At 62.0% G+C, this 24,416-nt stretch overlaps 1 protein-coding gene across 3 annotated transcripts; it reads left to right on the top strand.

The window, feature by feature from the left end:
- Positions 1-4,351: 4,351 nt before the first annotated feature.
- On the top strand, positions 4,352-23,378 carry GRK2 (G protein-coupled receptor kinase 2). Of its 3 annotated transcripts, none has more exons than XM_082748629.1 (22): positions 4,352-4,401; positions 4,471-4,688; positions 14,359-14,435; positions 16,203-16,276; positions 16,390-16,491; positions 16,614-16,688; positions 16,814-16,875; positions 17,619-17,670; positions 17,962-18,053; positions 18,426-18,525; positions 18,617-18,695; positions 18,800-18,930; positions 19,181-19,275; positions 19,350-19,457; positions 19,647-19,713; positions 19,979-20,079; positions 20,825-20,891; positions 20,971-21,066; positions 21,266-21,428; positions 21,622-21,758; positions 21,865-21,978; positions 22,097-23,378. In XM_082748629.1, the coding sequence occupies exons 2-22, from the start codon at positions 4,576-4,578 to the stop codon at positions 22,259-22,261; spliced, it is 2,070 nt and encodes a 689-aa protein (XP_082604755.1). In that variant the 5' UTR covers positions 4,352-4,401; positions 4,471-4,575; the 3' UTR covers positions 22,262-23,378. The 3 variants fall into 3 exon arrangements, 2 of the variants coding, with proteins under 2 accessions (XP_082604755.1, XP_082604756.1); XR_014316278.1 differs by lacking the exon at positions 4,352-4,401 and having other exon boundaries at positions 4,459-4,688; positions 22,097-22,364; positions 23,015-23,378; XM_082748630.1 differs by lacking the exon at positions 4,352-4,401 and having other exon boundaries at positions 4,458-4,688; positions 21,868-21,978.
- The last annotated feature ends 1,038 nt before the right edge of the window (positions 23,379-24,416 follow it).

Consider the following 24,416-nt stretch of genomic DNA (forward strand, 5'->3'; position numbering starts at 1 on the left):
TCCCTTCCCCTCTCTCTGCCTGCCTTTCCGCCCACTTGCGATCTCTGTCTGTCAAATAAATAAAATAAATAAAAATCTTTGAAAGACATTCCCCACCTCTCCCCTGCCCTCTCTGCCCACCCACCTCCTTACCGTGTTGCTCTTGCCAGCTTAATCGGAGGTGTACTTTGAGAGGTCTTCCTTACAGGACTGGGCCACCACTAAATCCGGTTTCTCTTTGTGAGCCTAACTTTGTGCCAGGCCCCATGCTGGGTGTGAGGAATGATGCAGTGACCACAGCAATCAGGGGCACCAAGGGAGAGCCCCCTGAGCAGGAACCTCTCAACCAAAGAGACACGGAGTGAACAGGAGCCTTCCTGGACAGCAAGGAGGGGAGCAACATTCCAGGCAAGGGGAATTATAAGGTCAAAACCCTAGAAGTAGAAATGAACTTGGCTTATTGTAGTGAGGGAAGACCAGAATGACCAGAGACTAAGAGGCTGGGGGAAAGGAAGATGGAGTTGAGTTAGAGAGGCAGGCAGGGGCCAGACCCTGTCAGTCCTGGTCATGGGGTATCTTTCCTTAGTGCAGAGGCAGACACTGGAGGTGGGGTTTGCTTTAGGCCTGTAGAAACCGGCTAGAGGAGAGGCCAGGAGCCCAGTGAAAAGGCTGGTGCAGCAGGTATCAGTCCCAGTCTGGAGATGGTGGGACTTGGTGGGGCTCAGCAGGACGCAGTGGAAGGACGCAGGGCATACTTGGGAGGCAGACACACCAGATGACAGCAGGAGTATGAGTGGGGGCAGCGGCAGGTGAGGGAGGACAGGATTCAAGGGTGACTCCTGGGTATTTGGAAGAAGGAGGAACCACGACTGGGATAGGGAGGTGGGCGAGAGGAGCAGGTTGGCCGGCCTGGGTGGTGGGAGCCAGAGCTGTGCGTGGGATGCGTGAGGTCAGCAACACCTACAGTCCTCTGAGAGATGCCGGGTAGTGGTGTGTCTGCGCGCCCGCCAGCTGGGCAAAGATGGGCTTCCACTCCTTCCCGCCCAGCCTCCCAGCTGGGTCCACACTAAGGTTTTTAAGAATAGGAATGTCTGAAGCGACTCGCAAAGACGAGTTTACAATCGGCCTTTCCTCGACCACCAGGGGGCAGCACCATCCCCCAAAACAGCCTGCCCCAGGCCAGGGACTCCCCTCAACCTCTTCCCAGCCAGGGCCCCCCCCAGCCCTGCTTCCGGGTCAACAGAATCGGGAGGGGGCTGGTGGGGGGATCCCAGGTGCTGCCCTGGAGGACTGGCTCCCCGTCTAAGGACCCGGGCTTCAGGCCTGCCGAGGCCCTGGGCAGGGCTGGGATGGGGTTTTCATGTGGTGAGGGGAGGGAAGAATGACCTCGTGGGCCAGGATGGCTGGTCTTTCAGAGCCCAAACGGACAAGATGATGAAGAAGAATTTAATTTTTTTCAAATATTTATTTATTTATGTATGTATATTTTAAAGATTTTATTTATTTGACAGAGATCACAGTAGGCAGAGAGAAGAGGAATCAGGTTCCCCACTGAGCAGAGAGCCCGATGTGGGACTCGATCCTAGGACGCTGGGATCATGACCCGAGCCGAAGGCAGAGGCTTTAAGCCACTGAGCCACCCAAGCGCCCCTTTATTTATATTTTTAAAGATTTATTTATTTCTTTGAGGGAAAGAGAGCATGTGCGCACACAAATTCATGCTGGGGGGAGGGGCAAAGGAGGAAGGAGAGGTAGCCTTAAGCAGACTCCCTGCTGAGCTTGGAGCCTGGGGGGCTGCGGGGCTCAATGTCATTACCCCCAGATCACAGCCTGAGCTGAAACCAAGAGTTAGACACTTAACTGACTGGGCCACCCAGGTGCCCCTTATTATTTATTTTTTAAGTAATCTCTACACTCGGTGTGAGGCTTGAATTTACAACCCTGAGATCAAAAATCGCAAGCTCTACCAGCTGAGCCAGCCAGGCCCCCTCAGGAAGAATTTTTAAAATAAGGGGCTGCTCCAGAAAACCGGGGTCAGCGTGTGGCTGGAGTCAGTCCCTAAGAGTTGGAGAGTTGGGGTGGGGCAGGAGGAGGGGAGGTTAGAGGCCTCCTGCTGCGGGCGGCGAGCCCCAGACTCTACTTGGGCTGAGGAGCTCATTCACTCCGTCATTCATTCATTCATCAAACACAGACTATTCCTTTATATGTGGGGTCCTGTGGTGGGCACTGGGGCAAGGGGAGAACTGGGAGCATCAGTTACAGTTGGAGATTGTATGTACCTTTTTGTTTTCTTTTTAAATCACCATTCTCCAACATCAGGACGCATTTTCCAGTTGATACAAACATTTAAGGAAACTTCAACCACCCAGTCCCCACCATCCCAATTAAAAACTTGGAATGATACATTTTGTAACTGATGTTGTTTTCAAATCAAGGAAGCCGGGGCTAAGTGCAGAACTGGAGCGCTTGTCCGAAGAGGAAAGTATAAAAGGGCAGAGGTGAGAAGGATGCGTGGGCTGGTGGGGGGTCCAAGGTGCAGAGAATCGTGGCAGCACAAGCACGAGAGGTGAGCAGGGTCCGGTCATCCCAGCTCCTTCACTTAACGAACTCTGCTTTGAGCAGAGGGGTTGGGAACCCAGAACCCCCCTGAGCGCCCCCCCCCTTTAGCAGCTCCCCAAATCCTTAGTAACTGCATCAGGTCTGGATTTGGGAAAGGTGTCTCTGGCCAGGGCTTGCATCAGGGCAGCAGCTATGGGGATCCTGAGAAGTGGACAGGTTTAAGAAGATTCTCAGGCCAGACGAGGCGGTGTGGTGAGAGATTAGGCCAGGAGACTAGGGCATTGTCGGTTGTCAAGGATGATGCCTGGAGTTCTGACCTGTGTATCTGGGGGGATGGTAGTGTTACCCACTGAGAAGGGACCTGATTATTTCTGATGTGCTCTGATGCTGATCTCAGAAGGTTACCTGAGAAATGCACAGAGAGGGGGGCTCTGTTTGCAAAAGGGTCCTGGTTATTGGCCCACAAACTGACATGGGCCTCCAGCTCAGACTCAAGGACTGAGAAGGAATCTTGCTATCCTGGAGAGCAGAGGAGGAAAGGCTCTAGAGAGGGGCATATTGAGATGAGATGGGGGTGCTGCTTTGAGACACATGGATCCCCCCCCTACCCCTTCCTCGAGTCCTTTCAGGACGGCGAGTTTCCCTTACCAGGCAGCACTGACACTCCTTTGTCCTCCCGGGCTGAGAGAGTTTCGATTTCCATGTTGTGGAATCATGATGATTCCATTAAGATTTCATGGGTGGTTGGCGCTGCAGGCCAGGGACCTGGGTCCACAAGCTGGTCCAGAGATGGTGAGGGTTGGCAAGGGGTCCTTTTTCCTGCATGGGAATCCTGGGGCAAAAGCTGGGTCTAAAGCAGGAGGAGTGAGGATGGGGCTAGGGTAGGCCTGGAACCTGCCTGCAGTGGTCAAGTCCCAAGTTCATGATGACCTGTTAAGTGTTCTAGGTTCAGACTGGGCCTCTAGTTGGATGTCCTGGTCCTGGGTCTGTGTACAGAGTTCTTGATGTTGGGTCTGGAGCGCTTGTCTGGGGTTGATGGTCCAAGTTCAGGTCTGGTCCTTGTCTCCAAGTCCAGGGTTAAGGGTCATGACCATGGTCTGGGTCCAGGGTGGGAATCAAAGTTGGGGTTAGTAACCAGGATGGAATCAGTGTTTGAGGATATGGTCCAAAAACTAGATCTGGGGTCCTATTGGGGGTCTGAGGTCAGTGTCAAGGTCAGTGTGGAGTGAGGGTTGTGATCCCAGGTCACAGAATCTAAGACAGTGGTCTGAGGTCTGGGCTTGGGGTCCTGTCTGGAGGCTGGGGTCAGGAATGGTATCCAGGTCTAATGTCAGGTTATGGACTTCGACCAAGGACCGGAAGTCAGGGGTTATGTCCAAGGGCTGAGGTCCAAGTCCTGGAGATCACGTTCTGAAGAGTTAAGTCTGGAGTGAGGGCCGGGGGTCCATTGTGGAGTCTCAGATCCGAGTTGGGATCCGAGTTGTGGCCAGGGTCTGGGTCCAGGGTCTTCTTATGTCCCGGGTTTCCCGGGGAGCTCCAGATCTGGAGTCGGGGTCACAGCACAGGTCGGGGTCGGGGTCGGGGTCAGGTCTGAGAAAGGGTCCGCTCCGGCCGCGGGGGGTCAGGCTCGGGCCAGCCCGCGCGGCCTCCAGGGGGCGCCGCCGCCCGCCCGCCCGCCCGCCCGCCCGCGCGCCCGGCCCCTCGCGGGCTCGCTGGCGCTGTGCGCGGCAGGCGGGGCCGGAGGCGGCGGCGGCTCCGGGGCGCGGGCGGCGGCGGCGGCGGCGGTGGCGGCGGCGGCGGCGGCGGCGGCGGCGGCCCGACTGCAGTCCCGGCGGGAGCGGAGCGAGCCGGGGCCGGGCCCGAGCCGGCGCCATGGGGCGGCGCCGCCTGTGAGCCGCGGCGAGCGGAGCCGCGGGCGCCGAGCGGGGCCAGGCGGGCGGCGGCGCCCGAGGCCGACGGAGCGGCCGGGCCGGGCCGAGCGCGCCGAGCGGAGCGGAGCGGAGCCGAGCGGCGGGAGAGGCCGCCGCCGCCGCCAAGATGGCGGACCTGGAGGCGGTGCTGGCCGACGTGAGCTACCTGATGGCCATGGAGAAGAGCAAGGCCACGCCGGCCGCGCGCGCCAGCAAGAAGATCCTGCTGCCCGAGCCCAGGTGAGGCGGCCGCGGCCGGGCCTCCGCCCCGAACCCCGCGCCCGCGGCCCCTGACCGCCCCCCCCCCCCCCCCGTGCCCCAGCCTCCGCTCGGGGCCGGGCCGCCCCGACCGGACCCCTGCGGCCCCGGGCCCAGCGCACCTGAACCCCGAGCGCCCCGGTCCCCTGGCCCCCCGAGCCGCGCAGTGCCCCCTGCCCCGCTTCCTCCTTCCCTTCTGCACGCTGCCTGCCCTCGCGTCCGCCAGCCCCGCGCCCCTGCTCTCTCCCACGGGGCCCCATGCTGCCCTCCCGGCCCCTGTCTGTGGCCCTCGGTCCTCGTGCGGTCCCCTCCTCTGCCTGCCACCGTCTGCCTGGCCTGACTCCATCACCCATCCCTTTGCTTTCCCGACTCCCGGCACCCCGCCTTGGGTTCCACTACCCCCATTGCTGGGCCCCCTTGGGTCGGCACTTGTGCGGGGTTTTGGGGGAGGCAGCAAGTCTACCCGGTCTTCCCCAGCCTTCTGCTGGCTCACGGGCTTGGGGTCCGGCTCGAGTGTGCCTTGGGGGCCAGGGTGGTGGTGGGGAGCAGGGTGTGGTGTGTTCCCGAGCCTGGTGGGGGGGCAGGCCCCCACTGCCCCTCTCCTCCAATTCCTCCTCTGGTGGGCCGCCTCTGGTGCCTTGTGGGTGCTGTTTGCTAGAGGACATCCCCGCACCTCTGCAGCAGCTGGACCACGGCTGCCACCCCTCCGTGAGACAACGATGTCACTACACCTGGTATGAAAGTTTGACTGTTCAAGATGTAGACACGTTCTGGTCAGGATACGGACCAGGGCTGAGGCTTGGCCAGCATTTTATGGCTTCTCCCATATTTTCCTGTTGTTTGAGCCTTCAGGTAGGCAGGGAGCAGGTAGGACAGGTGTGTGTTTGTCTCCATGGAACAGGTGGGGAAGCTGAAGCCCCAGACGTGCGTGGCTTGCCCGGTGTCACAGGCGATCCGGGGTGGCGCCCGGTCACCAGAGGGCTTCTGGCTTCTACTTCCATGCGGGCCTGTGCGGGGGGCCTGGCCATTCTGCCTCTGTGGGAGCTGTGCACCCCCCCACCCCCCCGCCGCCCCGATTGCTCTTGCCTGGAAGTTGGCCTGGTGGAAACCTGGCTGGCCTGGGAGCCTGGTCCTGTCCTGGCTGTCATGGTCTTATCATGGGACTTTGGGCAAGTCTCTTCCTGTTTCTGGGCCTCAGTTTCCTCATTTGTGAAATGTGGATAGGGTAAAAGGGGGGGTTGGGACCCTGTGGCACCCTGAGTGTTTGAGGCTGAGCCCAGAGCTGCAGGGAGTGCTGTGCCTACCTCTCTGGCGCCCTTCTCTGTGCCCTGTTCACTGGGTTTCGGATTGACTGAACACCAGCCCTGGGAGAGGAAAATTGGTCTGCATTTTGAAAAGGCCGTTAGGGCCCTTTTTTTTTTTTTTTTTTTTTAAGACATTTGCAATCAGATTTCTCAAAACAGGAACCAGGCTGACTGTCAGCTGGGGGCTGTCCAGGGAGCAGCGACAGTTAGAACAAAAATGCGTTCAGAAGTGACAAAGCCACGAGGGAGGAAGCTGGGGGGGGGATGCTAGGAGTCAACTTCTGGGGCTCACAACGGCTCTCCTTGGTGGCTGTGGCCTTGAGACCCTTGGAGTTCTGCAAAGTGTCAGGCAGAACCTTTTCTCTGTTTGGGTAATCTCTCCCCAGAATGCATTGCTCCTGATGGGGCCCCGCCTTGGCTTGGCTCTGCAGGTGTTAGAACCCTGAGAAACGAGCTGTTCCTCTTTTCCTGTCCCCTTTGCCATCTGTGGTAGTGATGGTGCTGGTAGGAAGGATGGTGGAAATTATAATAATTTATTATTTATTTTGACATCTGTCATCTCAGTTGATCCAAAAGCCAACCTGTGAAGTTGGCAAGGCCATGCCTTGCGTGCAGTAGTTGCCCAAGAAACGTCAGGACTAGGTGACTGCTGGAAGCAGGCTGGCAGTTTTTGGGGAACAGCAGGAGAGCGACAGCCAGGTGCCATGGGTTCTCACGTGGGGTCACCATCGAACAGGGCACCGTGGGACAGATTACCACGTCTGTGAGATGGAAAGAGGCTCTGGTAGTCCCTGTCGGTGAGCTAAGGCCAGGCCTCTCCTACAACTGCGGACATGCCACCTTTTCCTTTGTGCTTTGCACGTCCAGTGGGTCAAATGCCCACTGGACCCATTGTGAAGGTCACGGTGACTGTGTCTCACGTTTGCCTGGCACTTCCCCGTTGCCAAAGCTGTTGCTACTCCATTTTACTTTTCTCACAACTGTGGGAAGCGGGCCTGGGAGATGGTGTGCTCCCGTTTAATGTTTGAAGCAACCAAGGCTAGGGGAGGGCACGAGACTTAGACCCGGAGGTGAGCTGGAACTTGAACTCAGGTCTCTGGTCCCCTTGTGATGCTTCATTTCCTGCACACACCCCTGGACACGTCTGCTCTCCCCTCTGGCACCCCTTGCCCAGGGAGCCATGATCTGGGCTCCGTGGTCTCAGCCCCCTGGGCTGTCAGCTGCCCTGGTTCACAGGGCTCAGCCCCCACCCAGTCCTTTGGGGCAGAGCAGAGCAGCTCTGGCTAAGCTAGAGCGGAGAGGAGCCAGCTTCCCCTTACCCACAAGGTCAGGGTCAGGGAGAAAGGCCGTGGTTTGTCCGTGACAAGGTGCCATTTGGAGCGGGTCCCACCTTGGGGTGGTCCATCTTGGCAGCCTCCCTGCCGCTGGTGCCCAGGTTGTGGCTTGGCCCAGAGCTGGGGCTGGCATCCGCTCTGACTTCCCAGGGCTAGGAGCAGGAGCTGCTGGGCAGGCATGGTGCCACTTTGAGCTGGCACCGGGTCCTCCCCTTCTGTCACCCTAGAGGATCCGAGGAAACAGACCCATTGCTCGGCCTTCTCGTGGGAGGAGGCGGTGTTGTGTCGCTGGGAGACAGGAGACCCGGCTTCTGAGCCCACTGCAGTACCAGCCTGTCCCTTTTCCTGCGTGCGCCTGCCTCCGTTCCCAGCTCGGGAAGGCCGGGGGCCGGACCTGCCCTGACGCCCTGTCCGTGCTCCCTCCGCTCGGAGGCCTGTGGTCGGTGCTTCTCCCCGAAGGAGCTGCTGTCTCCCTCCACCAGCAGCAGCCCTGTAATTACTGTCATTTGCTTAATATGACCACGGAGACCGTGTGTAATTAATCTCTGGGCTCCTGGCTGAGGAGCCTCGCTAGGGCCGTCCCAGGAGATGCCTCTGCTCTCCCTGGTGACAGCGGCAGCCCCAGCAGTGGCTTGTCGGAGCCGGGGGCCTCTTGCAGCCTCCCATTTTCTCGGCTCTTTCCTGGTCCCTCCCCCACCGTGGATTTCCTCCTTCCTGCCCCTTCTGGCTTCCCTGTCTCCCAGACCAGGCCACTCTTCCTCTGCTGCTTCTTCGTTCCTGTTAACTCTTTGCCTCCAGCACTTTCTGCCCTTGATTTGTGGGCGGAGGGGGCGGGAGGAGAAGGCGAGCAGGGGAAGGTTTCCTCCCTTCGTCCTCCACTTCTCCATCACCAGAAGAACCCTGTCGTTTCCAGCCTTATCCCTCGCCCAGAACTTTCCACCCCAGTAGTAGCTCTCCGCCTCAACTCCCCATCCCCAGGACAAGGTGATCCCTCTGGGCCTTTGAAGCCCCTGCCTTCCTCAGGAATGCGTCCCTGGGACGTCTGTTCCCATCTGTTCTTTCCAGAGCGGAGGGCTTCGCAGTTCTGCCAATCCGTTGCCCGCCCGCCTGCCCGCCCTTCCCTTAGGAAGTCGATTTGAAGGGAGTGGGAGCATCACAGGTTGGAATCTGTGCAGGGGAATCTGGGCTCCGTCAAACCAGGAATAACGTGTCCTATTAATGCACGATCAATCCCTAGTAGTAAATTCCCGGTGACGTCAGGTGTAGGCACTCTGCAGCCGGCGGTTCCTCCCCGCCCCGGGCACCCAGGGGCTGCTCGCGAGCGTGCCGCTGGTGCTTCCAGGATATTATGCTCCTGCCTCGGAACAAACAGCAGCAGCCGGGAGCTCGTGAGAGGCTCTGGGGAGTGCACAGCCTCCATCACACCTGTCCCCTTCTTCCCGTGACCCGCAGGGGCCACTGTCCTCTCTGCTAGTCCCGTAAGACAGACTTGCATTCGAGTTACTGCTGATCTGTTTCCAGCAAGAGACCCTAAAAATGACCTGTCTGGCTGCAGTTTTTCCCACAGCAGTAACCTGCCTTCTCGGCATCGCTGATGCCCCAGCGGGTAGCCTTTGTGTGGGCAGAGGGCAGGGTTTCACAAGCGAGCCTTCTGGTGTTCAAGTCTCAGCACCGCCATGGCTGAGTGGGGCATTCTCGGACCCCAGAGGCCACCCGGGTTGGGGTCGGGGTCCCGGGCTCCCAGGAAGAGGGGACAGCCTCTTCCTGGGAACCCGGGGCCGAGGAGGCCTGGAACTTTGCTCTGGGTGAGTTTTCACATAATAGCAGCAAATCGCAGGGTGTGGCGCTCCGGGCACATTAGCACAGAAGCCGCGACGTGTGACTGGGCTGCCAGCACACGTGTCCTCTTCCACACACCCCGCCAGGAGCCGCTCTGGGGCCCTGGCACCGGTGGGAGCCGGGATGTTCCGTCGGGCATCTGCAGGGGGCCTGTGTGGGCGCCGCCGGGGCTGTCGTGGTCTCTGCCTGGGCCCGGGGCTTGGTCTACCCGACTTGATACGTGGTCCTGTTCTCAGCTCTAAGCTCCGAGGACACTGTGTGAGCCCCAGGGAGAGTCATTGAGAAATATTAATAAGAAGCCCCAGGGGACTTCCTCCTACTGCTGCCACCTCGGTGCCTGGTTTCCTGGAAATGCCACAGAGAAGCCGCACCACGGTCTCTGCTCGGCCGGCTCATTCACCAGCCTGTCCCAGAGGGTGGCTGCTCAGACCCGCCAGGCCTGGAGCCCACCTGCCGTCCTGGGCTTTCACGACCCTGGCGTCCCTGTCACACAGGAGCATGGCCACCATGGCCCCAGCCTGCCAGGTGCCAACCAAAGCTGCCCGGAGCCTGCTGGGGGCGATGCTGCCCGCTGCCCGTGGCACTAGCAGTGGACAGAGGGAGAGGCAGGCTGGGCATGAATCTGGGGTCCTCGGAGACCCTGCCCCCAGCCGTCCTGCAGAGGTTGACGGGAGGCCCCTGCCCAGGGGGACGCCTTTTGTCAGGGAGAGTTGGACGCGGGCTCGTTTTCTGGCCGCACTCGGGGTGGGATGCGGGGGCGGGCCGCCCAGCTCCTAGCTGAGATGGCTTCACCAGCAAGATGAGTGTGTTTGCTTCTGACCCCTGCTGTCCCTCCCGGTCCACACTCGAGCTACCGTCTGTGACCCCGGGTGGAAGTCACCTGTGAGGGCCCAGATCATCTTGCCAGGCCTGTGTGCCACAGAGCAAGGGGCCTTGCTTTTCTTCTGAACCACGTGGTTCCAGAAGCTACCGGAAGTTCTCCCCCACAGCCCTCACCACCTTCCTGCCTGCTATCCTGTCACCCCTGCCCACACTCCGGGCTGGGAGGGAGGACGACATGCTTTCTCCCTCAGCGTCAAGCTTGACCTGCTTCTTAGAGCAGCTGGGGCCGGAGCGAACAGCCCTGGCTGTGGGCAGCGAGATCTGGCGGCTCCCTGTCGTGGCAGGACGGGCCCTCCTGCCGAGGGGCTCTTGCTGCTTTGTTGGGGCACGTGCCGGGCTCTGCGCACCCCCCCCAAGCCCCCAAGGCATATCGGCGTGAGCATGTGAGGCTGGTCTGTGCGCAGAGGGGCCTGGCACCATGCACCTGCCCCGGGGAGTGCTACCAGCCCCAGCCCTGGTTAGAACGCGCCAGGGCACTCGGGAGGCCCCCGGCCATAGCACATGGAGCTGTGGAGCAGAGACCCGACCAAGAAAGACCAAGTAGCTCAGGATCATGTTCTAGAAGCGGCACAGGCCGTGGGCTCCCAGGAGGAGGGCCGCGTCCAGGAGGGACGTGAGCTGACAGCTCTCACAGCAAGGCTGGCATCCTGGGACAGTTCCGCTGCTGTGTCCTCGCAGGCTCTTGCAGTGGCCAGCGTGGTGGTAGCAAGTTCAGCTTTTGTTGACATTCTCATTTCACAAATGGGGAAACTGCGCTCTTAAAGCCTGTGACTAGGCCTGGCCGCCCCCCGGGGCGGGAGGCCGGGGAGAGCCATTCAGAGCTCAGGCCTCAGGCCTTTCCCCCAGAGAGCCAGGGAGCCTCAGGGTCCTTCTGGTGGGGATGGAGGCGGGCATTGGGCTCGGCTGATCCCCCAGAGCTGACCCGGCAGCCACGTGCTCCTCGCTATCAGAGTCGCTGGCCTGGATGGGGACAGGAATGCTGCTCTGGGCTCGTCGCCACTCTAGACTCCCCCAGTATCGGGGCGGGTGATGGAGACGGAGGTGACCCAGCCCAGGAGGCCACCCTGGGTTGTGCCAGCCTGTACTTGCCACCCTGGCACGAGTGTGTCCCATAACACGTTCTTCTGACCTGCCGGCTCCCTCGGCTGCCAGCCCCAGGAGAGCAGACAGGAAGCCCTGATGTCGTCACTCTGGGGCCTTCCATGCAAGGGCTCTGTTCGGTCTGATCTTGTGTTTGGATGGCGGGGAGGGGGGGTTGTTTATTTTATTTAGAAAACAGTTTTTTTCTTTTTAAGGAAGAAAGTGAAGTGCTGTGAGCTGGGGAGAGAGCCGTGGCCGTCCGTGCAGCTTCGGGAGGGAGGCGGGGCCTGCTACCCCACCACCACCCCGGGCCCCACTTTCTGCTCTTCCCTGGGCTGAGCCCCCAGCAGAGTCACTGGGAAGGGAGAAGGCTGTGCCAGAGGCCGGCTCCCTGAGAGGCGACTGTCCCAGCTCCTTCGTCTGCAGGCCCTTGTAAAGAGTGCATTTCCCTGGCAAATCTAGTCCCTGGTTCTTCTTAGAGCCACCGGGTCCTGGGGGGGGGGGCAGTGGTGGGCTTTCCTGCTCTGTTGTCTTCGCTGAGTGGCTGTCAGTCTCGCTGGCTCCCAGGAAGCCAGTGCGGGGCTCAGGCGGGCTTCCCAGTGCTCACGGCAGGGGCTGAGCCCAGCGGGCTGGTGGGGTCACCCTTCAGGGGCTGGAGTCACTTGGCCTGTCGTGTGTACCCCTATGTCTGGGCGTCCCCCCTAGCGCACCTGACCACCATCTGATATTTTGGTCCCTCTTTATTGCTTTGTCCATCCCCTCCCATAGGCCAGAATGTCCCCAAACCCAGAATTGGGTGCAGATGTGCAGCGCCAAGAGCTGAGCCAAGGGGCAGGGAGGACCCCGCCTTCCCGGTCCACTTCACAGGTGGAATTCAAGCACTGGTCCCTTGTGGGGTCCCAGGGCTCCGAGCTTAGACTCTGACTCTGGGCTGCCTGGTCTCTAGACCCTGCCGGGCCTTCTCCGCCTGCTCTGGACCCCTGCTGCTCTGCTGCACCCCACACCCCCCAGGCCGGTCCCACTGTCCTCCCAAAAGGAGGTCCTGTGTGCTCCCTCACGGGGCAAAGACCTGTAGGGCTCTAGTCTCTGATCTGCAGGCCCTGGGGCAGGGTTTTCAAGCTCCTGCCATGTGTGAAGCACAGAGTGGGCCTCCTGAATGTGGCAGAGCCAAAGAGATGTGTTCTGGTCAGTGGCTGGTGGGTGTGAGCTGGTGTGTGGCACTCCGGAGGGGAAGGTGTGCTGGTTTGGGCCACCTCCCGGCCTCTGAGCCGCCGCGGCACGTGGCAGAGGCCATTCTTGCTTTCCCCAGGGAACCAGCTCAGGCGGCGTGGGGCCACCAAGCCACTGGCCCTTGGCTGGGAGGAGGAAGGTGATGGAGAGTGCCGAGGGGAAAAGGGCAGGGGTCCCCCGCCTTCGAGCCCCGTCCCAGGGGCTGGGCAGTGTCCCTGGGCCACACCGGCCCTGCCCGTAGCGCTCTTGCCTCAGACACCCCTTCATGCCTGGCAGGCGGCCTGCTGTCCGTCTGGCCTGGTCCGTTCTCCCGCCCGCCGGACGGCGGAGCCCGCTCCCGCCCGCGCTGTTTCTCCCCCTCCCTGCGGGTCGTCCCTGTCGCCTTCCGCACCTGGACTTCCTCGTCCGGGTGCCTCCAGTGAACTCCGTCTGCCCCGGACCGAGCCCCGCCCCCTGCCTCATAGCCTCTTGCTCACCCTTGGCGAGGTCTTCCCCTGCTTGTCCCCACATCCCCCCTCTGTCCCAGGCTTTGCCACCTGTTCACATCCTGTTTGCATGGAGGAACCCAGTGCGGTTCCTCCTCCACGCAGCGTCTCCCGACGGCCCAGAACACTCTTCTCTGCCCGCGTGGCTTCCATCAGGCTTTGTCATGCACCATCTAATGTCTCAGAGCCACAGAAGCAGAACTTGCTCCTTGGGAGGGCCTGCCTGGATGGCAGGGGTGCGTGGAACCTTCTAGCAGAGGATGGGCAGCAGGCTCTGGTGACCTGAGCTGGGTTCCAGGAGGGATGCAGTGAGGTGGGGGCGCAGAGCCCGGACTCTCTCTTCCTGGTCCTCGCCAGCTGCTGTGTCTTTTGTCAGTGGCCTGCCGGTGGCCCCACATGGCCTCAGGGCTGTGAGCATGGCGTGGCCTCAGGTGCGCTGGCCCAGCTTGGTCCCTGGTACGGGGCTGGAGTGTTCCTCAGGAGCCCAGAGTGGTTACAGCTGGCCAGCATGACAGGCAGGCTGATCAGGCCGGACTGCAGGTGGCCCGGGAGAGTGGGGGGAGGGACAGCAGGTAGGAGGAAGGGGACAGGAGGGGACAGCAGTGCACCACTGAGACATGAGGCATAGCCCCAGGCCACCTGCCCAGATGGTCCTCTGTGTTGAGGGTGAGCTCTCGGGTGGGGCGTGCTGGGTTGGGGTCTCGTGGTCACAATGGCCAGTCTCTCCCCTGCAGCCCTCCCAGGCAGCCCAGGGAGAGGGGGCACAGGTTTAAATCAGATGTTCAGGACCCAGGAACTGAGGCTTGGCTTTTGTTGCTTTTTTACTGTGTAAAAACTTTGAGATATGATTCACACAGCATAAAATTCATCATTTTAAAGTGCAGAATCCAATGGACTTTAGTACATCTTGGCATTGTGCCGCCCTTGGGCTGCCTCATTCCAGAGCATTTCATCGCCCCAGAGGGAAACCCCGTGCCTGTTAGCGGTCACTCCTACCCTCTCCCCCAGGCCCTGGGCACCCACTAGTCTGCTTTCTGCCTCCATAGATTTGCCTGTGCTGGACACACGAGCTAGTGGAGTCCTAGAATCTGGGGACTTTGGTGACTCTGTTTCCCCTTAGCTCTCTGAGCTTCGTCTGGGCTGCAGCGTTTCTGTGTCTCAGCCCTTTGGCCCTCTTGGCGGTCGAGCAGGACAGGACGGTCAGGTCGGGCCCCATCTGGGGTATCCATCACCTGCTGAGGGTGAGGCCGGTCTCTGGGGCTTGGCCGGGTCGGCACGAGGCAGTGCTGGGACCCGATTTCTGAGCAGCCACGCTGGCCAGCCTGGCTTTGAGGGACAGAGCGTGGTGACCAGACCCAGGCTGGTGTTTGCCTTCCTGGAGGCAGCGGTGACAGTATGCATTCCGGGAGAGGAAGCCATGGGCTACCCGGCCAGCAGGCCTGGTGGGCCTGGCAGGAGCCCCGGGGGCTCTAGCTCACCGAGGCCCCCCGTCTCTCAGTATCCGCAGTGTCATGCAGAAGTACCTTGAGGACCGGGGCGAGGTGACCTTCGAGAAGATCTTCTCCCAGAAGCTGGGTGAGTACGTGAGGAGCTCTGGCGACCCCGAGGACTTCCCACCCCTGTCCAGCTGCCCTGGCACTGGGGAGTGGGGGCAGGAGGACCCCCTAAGGCTGCTTTCCTACTCCCCCCGAACCCCTCCACCCCACCCCCGTTGGCAAGCCTCTGTTTTCAGGGGCCGGCCAGGGTTGGCCTCCTTCTCTGATGGGGCAGGGCAGCTGCGAGCGCCCCATCTCCCAGGCTGGCTGCAGGACTGCTCTGGGCCCAGGACCCATCGTGCCTCCTAGCCCCTGGCTGTCGGCCCCGGGAGCCCCGTGAAGGGGGTGGGGGCCCAGCGACCTTCCAGGCTGCCGGGGAAGTTCCTCCTTGGGGTTTTTGTTTTTGAGAATTGCAGCTTCCCCTTGGCGCAGGCACAGCTGCTTGGGCCGTTGGTAGAACTGACAGGAAGGGGCGGGGCCCTTCCTGTGGCGCCTGGCGAGCTGTGGTCGCCGCCCCCGCCCCCATGGGCCCTCTTTGTGATCAACCTGCTCCGGCTGGCCCCTGAGATCCTCCTTCTCCTCCCCCTCCAGGGGGCTGGTGAACTGGCTGCAGACCTGGCCCACGGGGCAGGAGTGGGGTGGGGTGGGTCTCAGGGAAGCTTGGCCCTGATGTGGCCTGGCAGAGAGCAGGATCTCAGCTCTGATATGGGAGTGGCCTGTCCTGACATGGCCAGATCAGGCACTGGAGGTCAGTTTTGGGGGGTCAGTCTTTCAGGAAGCACAGTTTGGGTCCCTGGCCTATGCTGTGTGACCTCGAGCACATCGCTTCACATCTGTGAGCCTTTTGGTGTCCTCACCTGGAAATTAGGACTCAGAAGCCCTGCTACCGAGGACTGATGCAGGGCCGGATGAGGCAGTCTCAGTGAAAGCCCCTTGCCCACTGGGAAACCCACGTCACAAATTACCTGAAGGCCAGGCCACCCTTACTGGAGGTGATGGCTGTGTGCTCTGGTAGACATCCACAGGCAGTGCCCCTGGAAGACACCAGTGCAAGCCTGGTCCCCTATGTCAGCCTGGAGGAGTGGGCCCTTACTTCTGCTTTGAACCTTTAGGGCTGCTCTGGGACCAGGCCTCAGGCCCCCGTTCCCTGGGAGGGTGAGGCCTAACCTGCCCAGGGAAGGGGGAGGCCTCCTAAGCCCTTCTCGTAGCTTGCCCCACCTCTTAACCTTCCCAGTCTCCCCCAGCCTGTCTTTCCCAGGACCTCCCAGTGGGTAGAAGAGCCCCAGGTTCTACTCATGCTCACCTGACAGGCTTCCCGGAAGTCTGTTTCTATAACCGTTTCTCAGGGCTGCTGTGAAAGTCAGCCAGATACTGGGGGTGGGGGGGGAGGGTGTCCAGGGAGAGGCCCCCCCACCCCGGGAGACTGCTTCCCCCCTGCTGTGGCTGGCCCGACCCAGGGATCAGCACCCACGCAGCCTGCCCATTGGGCGTGTTGCCCCCGAGCAGGAGGTGCAGGTCCGGGGCTACAGCAAGAGGGTGGGTGGCCAGAACCAGCCCCCAGCCAGCCCCAAGCCAGCCCCGAGCCTCTGCCTCCCCAGAGGGCACGTCACTTTCTAGCCACGCCCCGAGGAAGCAGATTCTGGGTGTGGGGGTTGGAGACGCAGGCACCCCTCACCCTGGAACTGAGAATCTTGCCCAGTCCCTGCCTCGGGCCATCATCCTTGCCCGGTTCTGCCCTTGTTACCCACCGTGATGGGAAGGCCTCCGAGGGGCACGGTTCCGCGTGACCTGACACCCTTGCTTTCAGGGTACCTGCTCTTCCGAGACTTCTGCCTGAAACACCTAGAGGAGGCCAAGCCCTTAGTGGAGTTCTATGAGGAGGTGAGGCCCCTGTGGCCTGGGGAGAGGGGTGGGGGTTGAGCTGCTTTTGTTTGAATCTGCAAGATGCCTGGCGCTGGCGCCTCTGTGTCACCTGTGTGGGTCTTGTCGTCTAGATCAAGAAATACGAGAAGCTAGAGACAGAGGAAGAGCGCTTGGCCCGCAGCCGGGAGGTCTTCGACACCTACATCATGAAGGAGCTGCTGGCCTGCTCGCATGTGAGTGCCCCGGCCTGCTTGTCCTCGGGCCCAGACCCACATGCCGGTCCTCAGCGGCCTGCGTGTTGGGGCGGGATGAAAGGATCCTGCGGAGAATTCACAGCCGCCTCTGTCTTCCCCAGCCCTTCTCGAAAAGTGCCACTGAGCACGTCCAGGGCCACCTAGTGAAGAAACAGGTGCCTCCGGATCTCTTCCAGGTGTGTACTGGGTCTCTGCCCTGCTGCCTACCGGCCGAGCCAGGGTCGCCCTTGGGCAGCCGAGGTCACGGAGCCTGGTCAGCTCCTGGTCTGGCTCCGTCACCAACTCCAGCTTCCTCCCTTAGCCGTACATTGAAGAGATCTGTCAGAACCTCCGAGGGGACGTGTTCCAGAAATTCATCGAGAGGTGAGAGGGCACGTGCAGGAGGGAAGGGGAGGCAGAGGCTGTTCTGAGAAGGTGTGGAAGGTGTGCGGGAGAGCAGGCAGCCTGCTTCTGTCTCGGGGCCCCGGGCAGACACCCTCAGAGGTCACACAGGCTCCTAGCCGTCACGTCCTGCGCGCTCCCGGCCTGGCCTTCTTGGCAACAGATATCTCCGAGCCTGTCCCGGGTGACTCCCCAGGGAGCAAGGGACCACCTAAGTGTCTTTTCCTCTCGAGGACTGTTTAGCACCTTGCTGGGCCCATCTAGGCTGAGAAATACCAGCGTGACAGTAGGGGTGGGCGCAAAAAGACACAGTGTCCTCCACTGTGACCCTCATGGCCGGAGCCAGCCTGCGGGGCGAGAGCTGTAAGCCGACTTCAGCCTGATGGAAAGAACAGTTTTCTGAGGTCCCAGCTGCCCAGCTGTGGAGTGGGAGCCTCGGGGGAGTGAGTGCTGCATTGCCGGAGGCATGCAAGCTGGGATGAGCTGAGCACTGTCAGAGCTGTGGTAGCAGGAGATCTGGATCAGACCGGAGGCCCTCTTCTCCAGGCTTACCTGAAACCTGACGGCAGGTGGCCAGGCCTCACCTGGGCCATCGCTAGGCCTAGGCAGTCTGGGAGGGGACACGGAGGCTCGGGCCAGCAGGCCATGATATGGGGCAGGCTTGCTCCTGGCACCATTTGGCCCACTTTCTGAATCTCATTGGAACCCTGGGTCTTTTCTTACAGTGATAAATTCACACGGTTTTGTCAGTGGAAGAACGTGGAGCTCAACATCCATGTGAGTGGAGTGGTGGCCGTGGAGGACTGTGCTCCCTCCTCCCCGCTGTCCTCCCCAGGCCTGCGGGGTGCAAGGCAGTCTGTCCCTCAGCCCGCAGGGTGGTGGTTGGGGGGGGTCTGTGCTGGGGTCCCAGTGGGGGTGGCTTGGGTAGGTAAGTGCATTGTGAACGGGGGGCCCCTGCATATGCCTCCCTCCTACAGCATGGGACTGGCCCCCTGCTGCCTGGGTGTCTTCGCCCCAAGGTGGGGCCTGGGCAGCCCACAGTGACCCCTGCTGTCACCACCCCCACAGCTGACCATGAACGACTTCAGTGTGCACCGCATCATTGGGCGGGGCGGCTTCGGCGAGGTGTACGGGTGCCGGAAGGCCGACACGGGCAAGATGTGAGCGCCGGCTCGGAGCCAGGGTCAAGTGGGACACCTGCGGGAAGGGAGGGCCCCTGGGGATGTCCGTGGGGCTCTCTGCGAAGGCTCCTGTTCCTCTCCATCCCGGGTGTGCTGTTCCTCGCTGCACAGGCCCCCAGAGCCCCGACTCTCCAGCACTTTCTCCTGCCATCGCTCTGTCTTGATTCCGATGGGTCTTAGGCTTGTCGCAGTGTCTACTTTTCACTGTGAGAGCCCCAAGGACTGCCTCCTGCCCCTGCTGACTCCCAGAGGCAGCCCTGGGCTCTGCACCAAAGGAGCGAAGGAGCATGTGGACTGACTGACCTGCACCCCCCCGCCCCTCCCCCCACCCCCTCCTCCCCCCCCCACCAGGTACGCCATGAAGTGTCTGGATAAGAAGCGTATCAAGATGAAGCAGGGGGAGACCCTGGCCCTGAATGAGCGCATCATGCTGTCCCTTGTCAGCACTGGGGTGAGCTGGGAGGGCCCGGGCCTGTCACCGCGGCAGCCTTCGGTCCCGAGCCAGGCGTGGCTCTACTCACTCCCCTCGCCTGTCCTCCTAGGACTGCCCGTTCATCGTCTGCATGTCATACGCCTTCCACACGCCGGACAAGCTCAGCTTCATCCTTGATCTCATGAACGGTGAGTGCAGGGCCTGGGCCCAGGTTCACCCCACCCGCCCGGCGCTGGGGGCCTGCCAGGGAGCTGAGCGCTGCCCCTGTGCCTCTCGGGGCTGCCTTCCGCAGGCGGGGACCTGCACTACCACCTGTCCCAGCATGGAGTCTTCTCCGAGGCCGACATGCGCTTCTACGCAGCCGAGATCATCCTGGGCCTAGAGCACATGCACAACCGCTTCGTCGTCTACCGGGACCTGAAGGTGAGGCTTCGGCCCCCACCCCGGCCCTGCAGCGCAGCTGGCACAGGGCCTGCGGGGACAGGCCAGCCGGCCGCTCCCTTCCAACCCCGTTGCCTCAGGTGGTCACGGGGGGGAAGGAGAAGGCCTCGCCCAGGGCCTCATCCCTGGACACCCGGATCCCTCTAGAGTGACCTGACCCTCACGGGCGTCTTGCCTGGCCACACTCGGTCCTGGGCCGCCCCGGAGGCTGCTCACTAGGCTTCCTCCACAGCCAGCGAACATCCTTCTGGACGAGCACGGCCATGTGCGCATCTCAGACCTGGGCCTGGCCTGCGACTTCTCCAAGAAGAAGCCCCACGCCAGCGTGTGAGTGCCCGGCCCCCCACTCTCCATTCCTGCGCCCTCGGCCCGACCCACTTACGGTCCCCTTGCTTCCACAGGGGCACCCACGGGTACATGGCCCCCGAGGTCCTGCAGAAGGGCGTGGCCTACGACAGCAGTGCCGACTGGTTCTCCCTGGGCTGCATGCTTTTCAAGTTGCTGCGGGGGTGAGTGGGCTTTCCCAGGCGGGTGGTGGGAGAGGACCTCTTCCCCAGTCCAGGGGGCGGCCTAGGGGAGGGGTGCCTCCACTGCTTGGGGGTTAGGGTGGCACCATCCCTGACGTTAGATGAGAATCATTCTTGCTGCCTGCCTCAGTTTCCCCTTTCCTGTCCTCTGATCTTGTGTCTCTTGTCCAGGCACAGTCCCTTCCGGCAGCACAAGACCAAAGATAAGCATGAGATTGACCGCATGACATTGACGATGGTGAGTATAGGGAGGCTGGGTGGAGTCCACGGGGGGCCACGGTGGGGCTGGGGTCTCCTGTGCGTGTCTGGGCCGTGGACTCTCGGTTCTCACCAAACTCGGGCCACTCATCCTTACTCTGGCCTCCTGCCCCAGAGGCTCCCCATCCCTGTGTTGTCAGAACAGACACGCCTTCTGGGGTGAGTGAGGAAGCTGGGCGCTGTCTCTCTGTGCCGGGGGCCAGGACTCTTCTTCGGCCCCTGCCAACGTCCGCTCCTCCCTGCAGGCCGTGGAGCTGCCCGACTCCTTCTCCCCCGAGCTCCGTTCCCTGCTGGAGGGGCTGCTGCAGAGGGATGTCAACCGGAGACTGGGCTGTCTGGGCCGAGGGTGCGTGTCTGGGGCCGGGGCCCCTGTCCCAGGCCTGTCTTCCCTGCCAAGGCTGTACGGGCACGTCACTAGGCTGGCCTGAGGATGAGGCCTGTGTCCCACCACCGGGGCCCCCTCCTGGGGCCAGTATCCTCTGAGTTGCTTGCAGGGTGGGGGTGTGACCAGCCCTTTCGTGTGTTCTCGGGGGGCAGGGCTGCTGGAGCTAGCTGGGGCCAGCTTCCAGAAGGGGCCCCTGAAACAAAGATGGTTACGGTAATGATGATGACGAGAGCTTCTGGTGTTTATTAAACATTTACGGGATGCGTAAATGGGTGGTTCAGTCGTTGAAGCCGTTGCCTTTGGCTTGGGTCATGATCCCAGGGTCCTGGGATTGAGTCCCACATCAGGCTCCCTGCTCAACGGGGAGCCTGCTTCTCTCTCTGCCTCTGCCTGCCACTCTGCCTGCTTGTGCACACTCGCTCGCTCTCTCTGACAAATAAATAAAATCTTAAAAAAACAACAACAAAAACCATTTACCAATTGCTGGGCGTGATGTTTCAAGGTTTATAAATGTGAAAGCTCCCAGCAGCGCTGTGGTGTGGGAACTGTTGCTCTCCCTGTTTTAGAGTTGAGGGAACAGGCTAGAGTTTAAGGAAGTTCCCCAAGGGGACAGAGCCAAAGAACGGCTGACCTGGGAGTTCACCGGGGCTACCTGCTCCAGTGCCCAGACGTGACCCCTGGCCTAATGCCCCGCATCTCTCTGCAGGGCCCAGGAGGTGAAGGAGAGCCCCTTCTTCCGCTCCCTGGACTGGCAGATGGTCTTCTTGCAGAAGGTACCAGCCTGGGTTGGGGCCGGGCGGGTCCCTGGGAGCCCCTACTCCGTGCTGACGCCCAGTCCGTGTTCTGCCGCAGTACCCTCCCCCGCTGATCCCTCCTCGAGGGGAGGTGAACGCTGCTGACGCCTTTGACATTGGCTCCTTTGATGAGGAGGACACAAAAGGAATCAAGGTACCTGGCTCGCCCCTGCCTGGCCTGGCCTCAGGCTCCTCTTCCCCAAACATGCCTGGCATGGGCATGGAGAGGCTGCTGGACCAGACCGGCCCCTCCTGGCCCCCCTCCACCCCCCCCCCCCCGCCCTAACCTGGGACCCCTGGGGCTGGGCAGGCCCGAGGCTGACGGCTGTCCCTGTCCTGTTTGCTCACCGAAGTTGCTGGACAGCGACCAGGAGCTCTACCGCAACTTTCCCCTCACTATCTCCGAGCGGTGGCAGCAGGAGGTGGCAGAAACGGTCTTCGACACCATCAACGCCGAGACAGACCGAATGGAGGCCCGCAAGAAAACCAAAAACAAGCAGCTGGGCCATGAGGAAGGTGAGGGCTCAGGGCCGCCCGGGGAGGAAGGTGAGGGTTCAGGGCCGCCGCGGGTGGGGTGGGCACCCCCTGCTCATGGTAGAGACCAGGCGAGGCCCAGGTTGAGGTCACGGGAAGCCATCTGTGGTGGCGGTGCCCTGCGGGGATCCCGCCCTGGGCCGGCCTGGCTGAGTCCGCCTCTCGCTGTCATCAGACTACGCCCTGGGCAAGGACTGCATCATGCACGGCTACATGTCCAAGATGGGCAACCCCTTCCTGACTCAGTGGCAGCGGCGGTACTTCTACCTGTTCCCCAACCGGCTGGAGTGGCGGGGCGAGGGCGAGGCCCCGGTAAGCGGTGGGCTGGGGGGCTCCCCTGAGAGCGCGGTGGCTGGCCCGGCCGGCTGGGGGGCTGGCCCCCATCCTCACCGCCCCGCCCGCCCCGCCTGGCCTGCAGCAGAGCCTGCTGACCATGGAGGAGATCCAGTCGGTGGAGGAGACGCAGATCAAGGAGCGGAAGTGCCTCCTTCTCAAGATCCGCGGCGGCAAACAGTTCGTGCTACAGTGCGACGTGAGTGCAGCCCGGCCCGCGGTGGGGGGGGGGGGTCGGCGGGGGAAACGAGCTGGGTGGGGGGGACCTACACCCCCCACCCCTCCCCCGCGCCTGACACCCCCTTGGGCGCCCGCAGAGTGACCCGGAGCTGGTGCAGTGGAAGAAGGAGCTGCGCGACGCATACCGCGAGGCGCAGCAGCTGGTGCAGCGCGTGCCCAAGATGAAGAACAAGCCGCGCTCGCCGGTCGTGGAGCTGAGCAAGGTGCCGCTGGTCCAGCGCGGCAGCGCCAACGGCCTCTGACCCGCCCGCCTTTTATAAACCTCTAATTTATTTTGTCGGATTTTTATTATTTGTTTTCCCGCCAAGCGGAAAAGGTTTTATTTTGTAATTATTGTGATTTCCTGTGGCCCCAGCCTGGCCCAGCCCCCAGGGGGGGGGCCCGCTTGCCTTGGCTCCTGCTGCCACCAACCCAGCCACTGTCCAGCCGCCCTCAGCCCTGACCCTCCGGGGGCCTCCCCTCCCAGTGTCTTCCTGTGGGGGGCGGGGGGTGCGGAGAGCGGCAGCCCCGGCGGCCCGCCCAGCCCTTCCCCGGGGACGATGCCACACCATGTTGTGCCCCCTCAGGCTCTGGGCTGTGCTCTGAGGGTGGCCCCGCATCCCCCCTCCCCGGGGGAGGCCGCAGCACAGGGGCACTACTTGAATTTTCCCACCGCAGCCCCTCCTGCGCCAGGGGCACAGTCCTGCACTGTCCCATCCTCCAGCCGGTTGGTGGAGGAGGGGCCCGTGATCTCCCTGACCCCAGGGCCTCACCACAGCGACTTGAGTCTGTGTGCCCTTGCCTGGGAAGAACCCGTGTCACTGGCTGCCTCCATCCCCACAGTCTGCGGCCGCCGAGGGGCTCGGTCGGGAGGGTGGGCCTTGGCAGCAGGTCCCGCCGCCCTCCCACCCCAAGGGCCCGGGCTCAGGGACCACAGAAGGGCAGCTGTGGGCTGTGGTACACTGGCCTCGCTTGGCCCCGAGGTCCCCTGCCCGCCCCCTCTTGGGTTGGGCCAGGCCTCGTCTGCCCAGGACCAGAGGGGAGCAGCATGGACAGGCCGGGCAGCACAGCGAGAGGGGCCGGGTGGGGCCAGCCCTCGCCACCCCTGGCCGGTCAGTGTGCTCCCCCCGGGCTGTCGAGCCCCATAGCCCCATGTCCCGTCAGTGCCACTGCCCACGGGGCGCCACCCCGCCCGCCGCATGCCCCCTGTGCCAGTCACGCTGCCGTGTGTGGTGTCGCGCCCTCTCCCCCCCGGGGCTGGGTTGGCGCGCCCTCCCCTCCCATCTACTCGCTCCCCGGGGCGTTCCTTTGCCGATTTTTGAATGTGATTTTAAAGAGTGGAAAATGAGACTATTCGTTTTTATAAAAAATGGTGCCTGACTTGGCTGTGTCTGATTCTTTGTGCCTGATGACCGTTTCCAACTACCACCGGGCCGGGGTCTGAGGGGAGAGGGTGTTGGTGGCAGCGGGTCCCCCCGTGGCGGCGGCAGGCATCCGGGGCCAGCCTGCCCGGGCCCAGCCCTTTCTCCACTGCTCTGCTCTCCCACCCCCACCCCCAGTTCATCCTTCCCTCCGAGGGGAGCAGGAGGGGTCTTCTGCCTGCTGTCCAGGGAAGCAGGAGGGTGTGCCTGCAGTTCGGTCCTCGGTGTCCCCATGTGGGCTGGCTGACTGGGTACCCCGGCTCGCCAGGCACTGTGCTGAGGACACCTTCCGAGCAGTCAGACAAGTGCCTCTGCTCTTGGGGTCACACAGCAGCCTCTGGGCCCTTGGACCTGCCTGGCTTCCACCTCCTCTCTTGCCTTGCTGCGCTGCCCTCTCTCGGGGTCCCTGGGGCCCAAGAGATGCCTCAGCATTGGGCCTTTATATGGAGGTTCTGCTCAAGTTCGGTTCCCCCACATCCTGGCCCTCCAGGACCCTCGGGATGTCTGTTGCTGTCCACTCCATGCAGTGCTCTGCTGGGCAGGGGTGAGCAGCCTACATGCAGAGCACAGCGTGGCAGGTGGAGAAGGAAGGCTGCTGGGGTTGGGATGCTCTGGAGGTAGAGGCTGAGGCTTGGGAGGGAAAGGCCCTTGAGCTGGGCATGCAGGTGGCATTAGGGTGGGGAATCGGGAAGGAGCTTCCTGATGCAGGGAATGGCCAGGCAGTCAGGAGTGGCTTAGGTTAGGAGCACTGTGGGAAGGAGCTGCCTGGGAGGCCCCGAAAAGCAGGCTAAACCTGGCCCAGAGCCTGGGGCGCACATAGTGATGAAGATACAAATGGACGTGGGATCTGAACTTGGATAGGCTCTGGGAGGTCCCTGGAGGCTCTGGACAGGCCTGGTGATGAGGATGGGCTATAGAACAAGTGCCGAGGGACAGCCATGATGCAGGGAGGGAGGCACAGGATAGGAGGCAGAGACAGGCTAGGGGCCACTGCTTG

Source organism: Mustela nivalis (genome assembly GCF_964662115.1).
Source record: "Mustela nivalis genome assembly, chromosome: 9".
NCBI lineage: Eukaryota > Metazoa > Chordata > Mammalia > Carnivora > Mustelidae > Mustela > Mustela nivalis.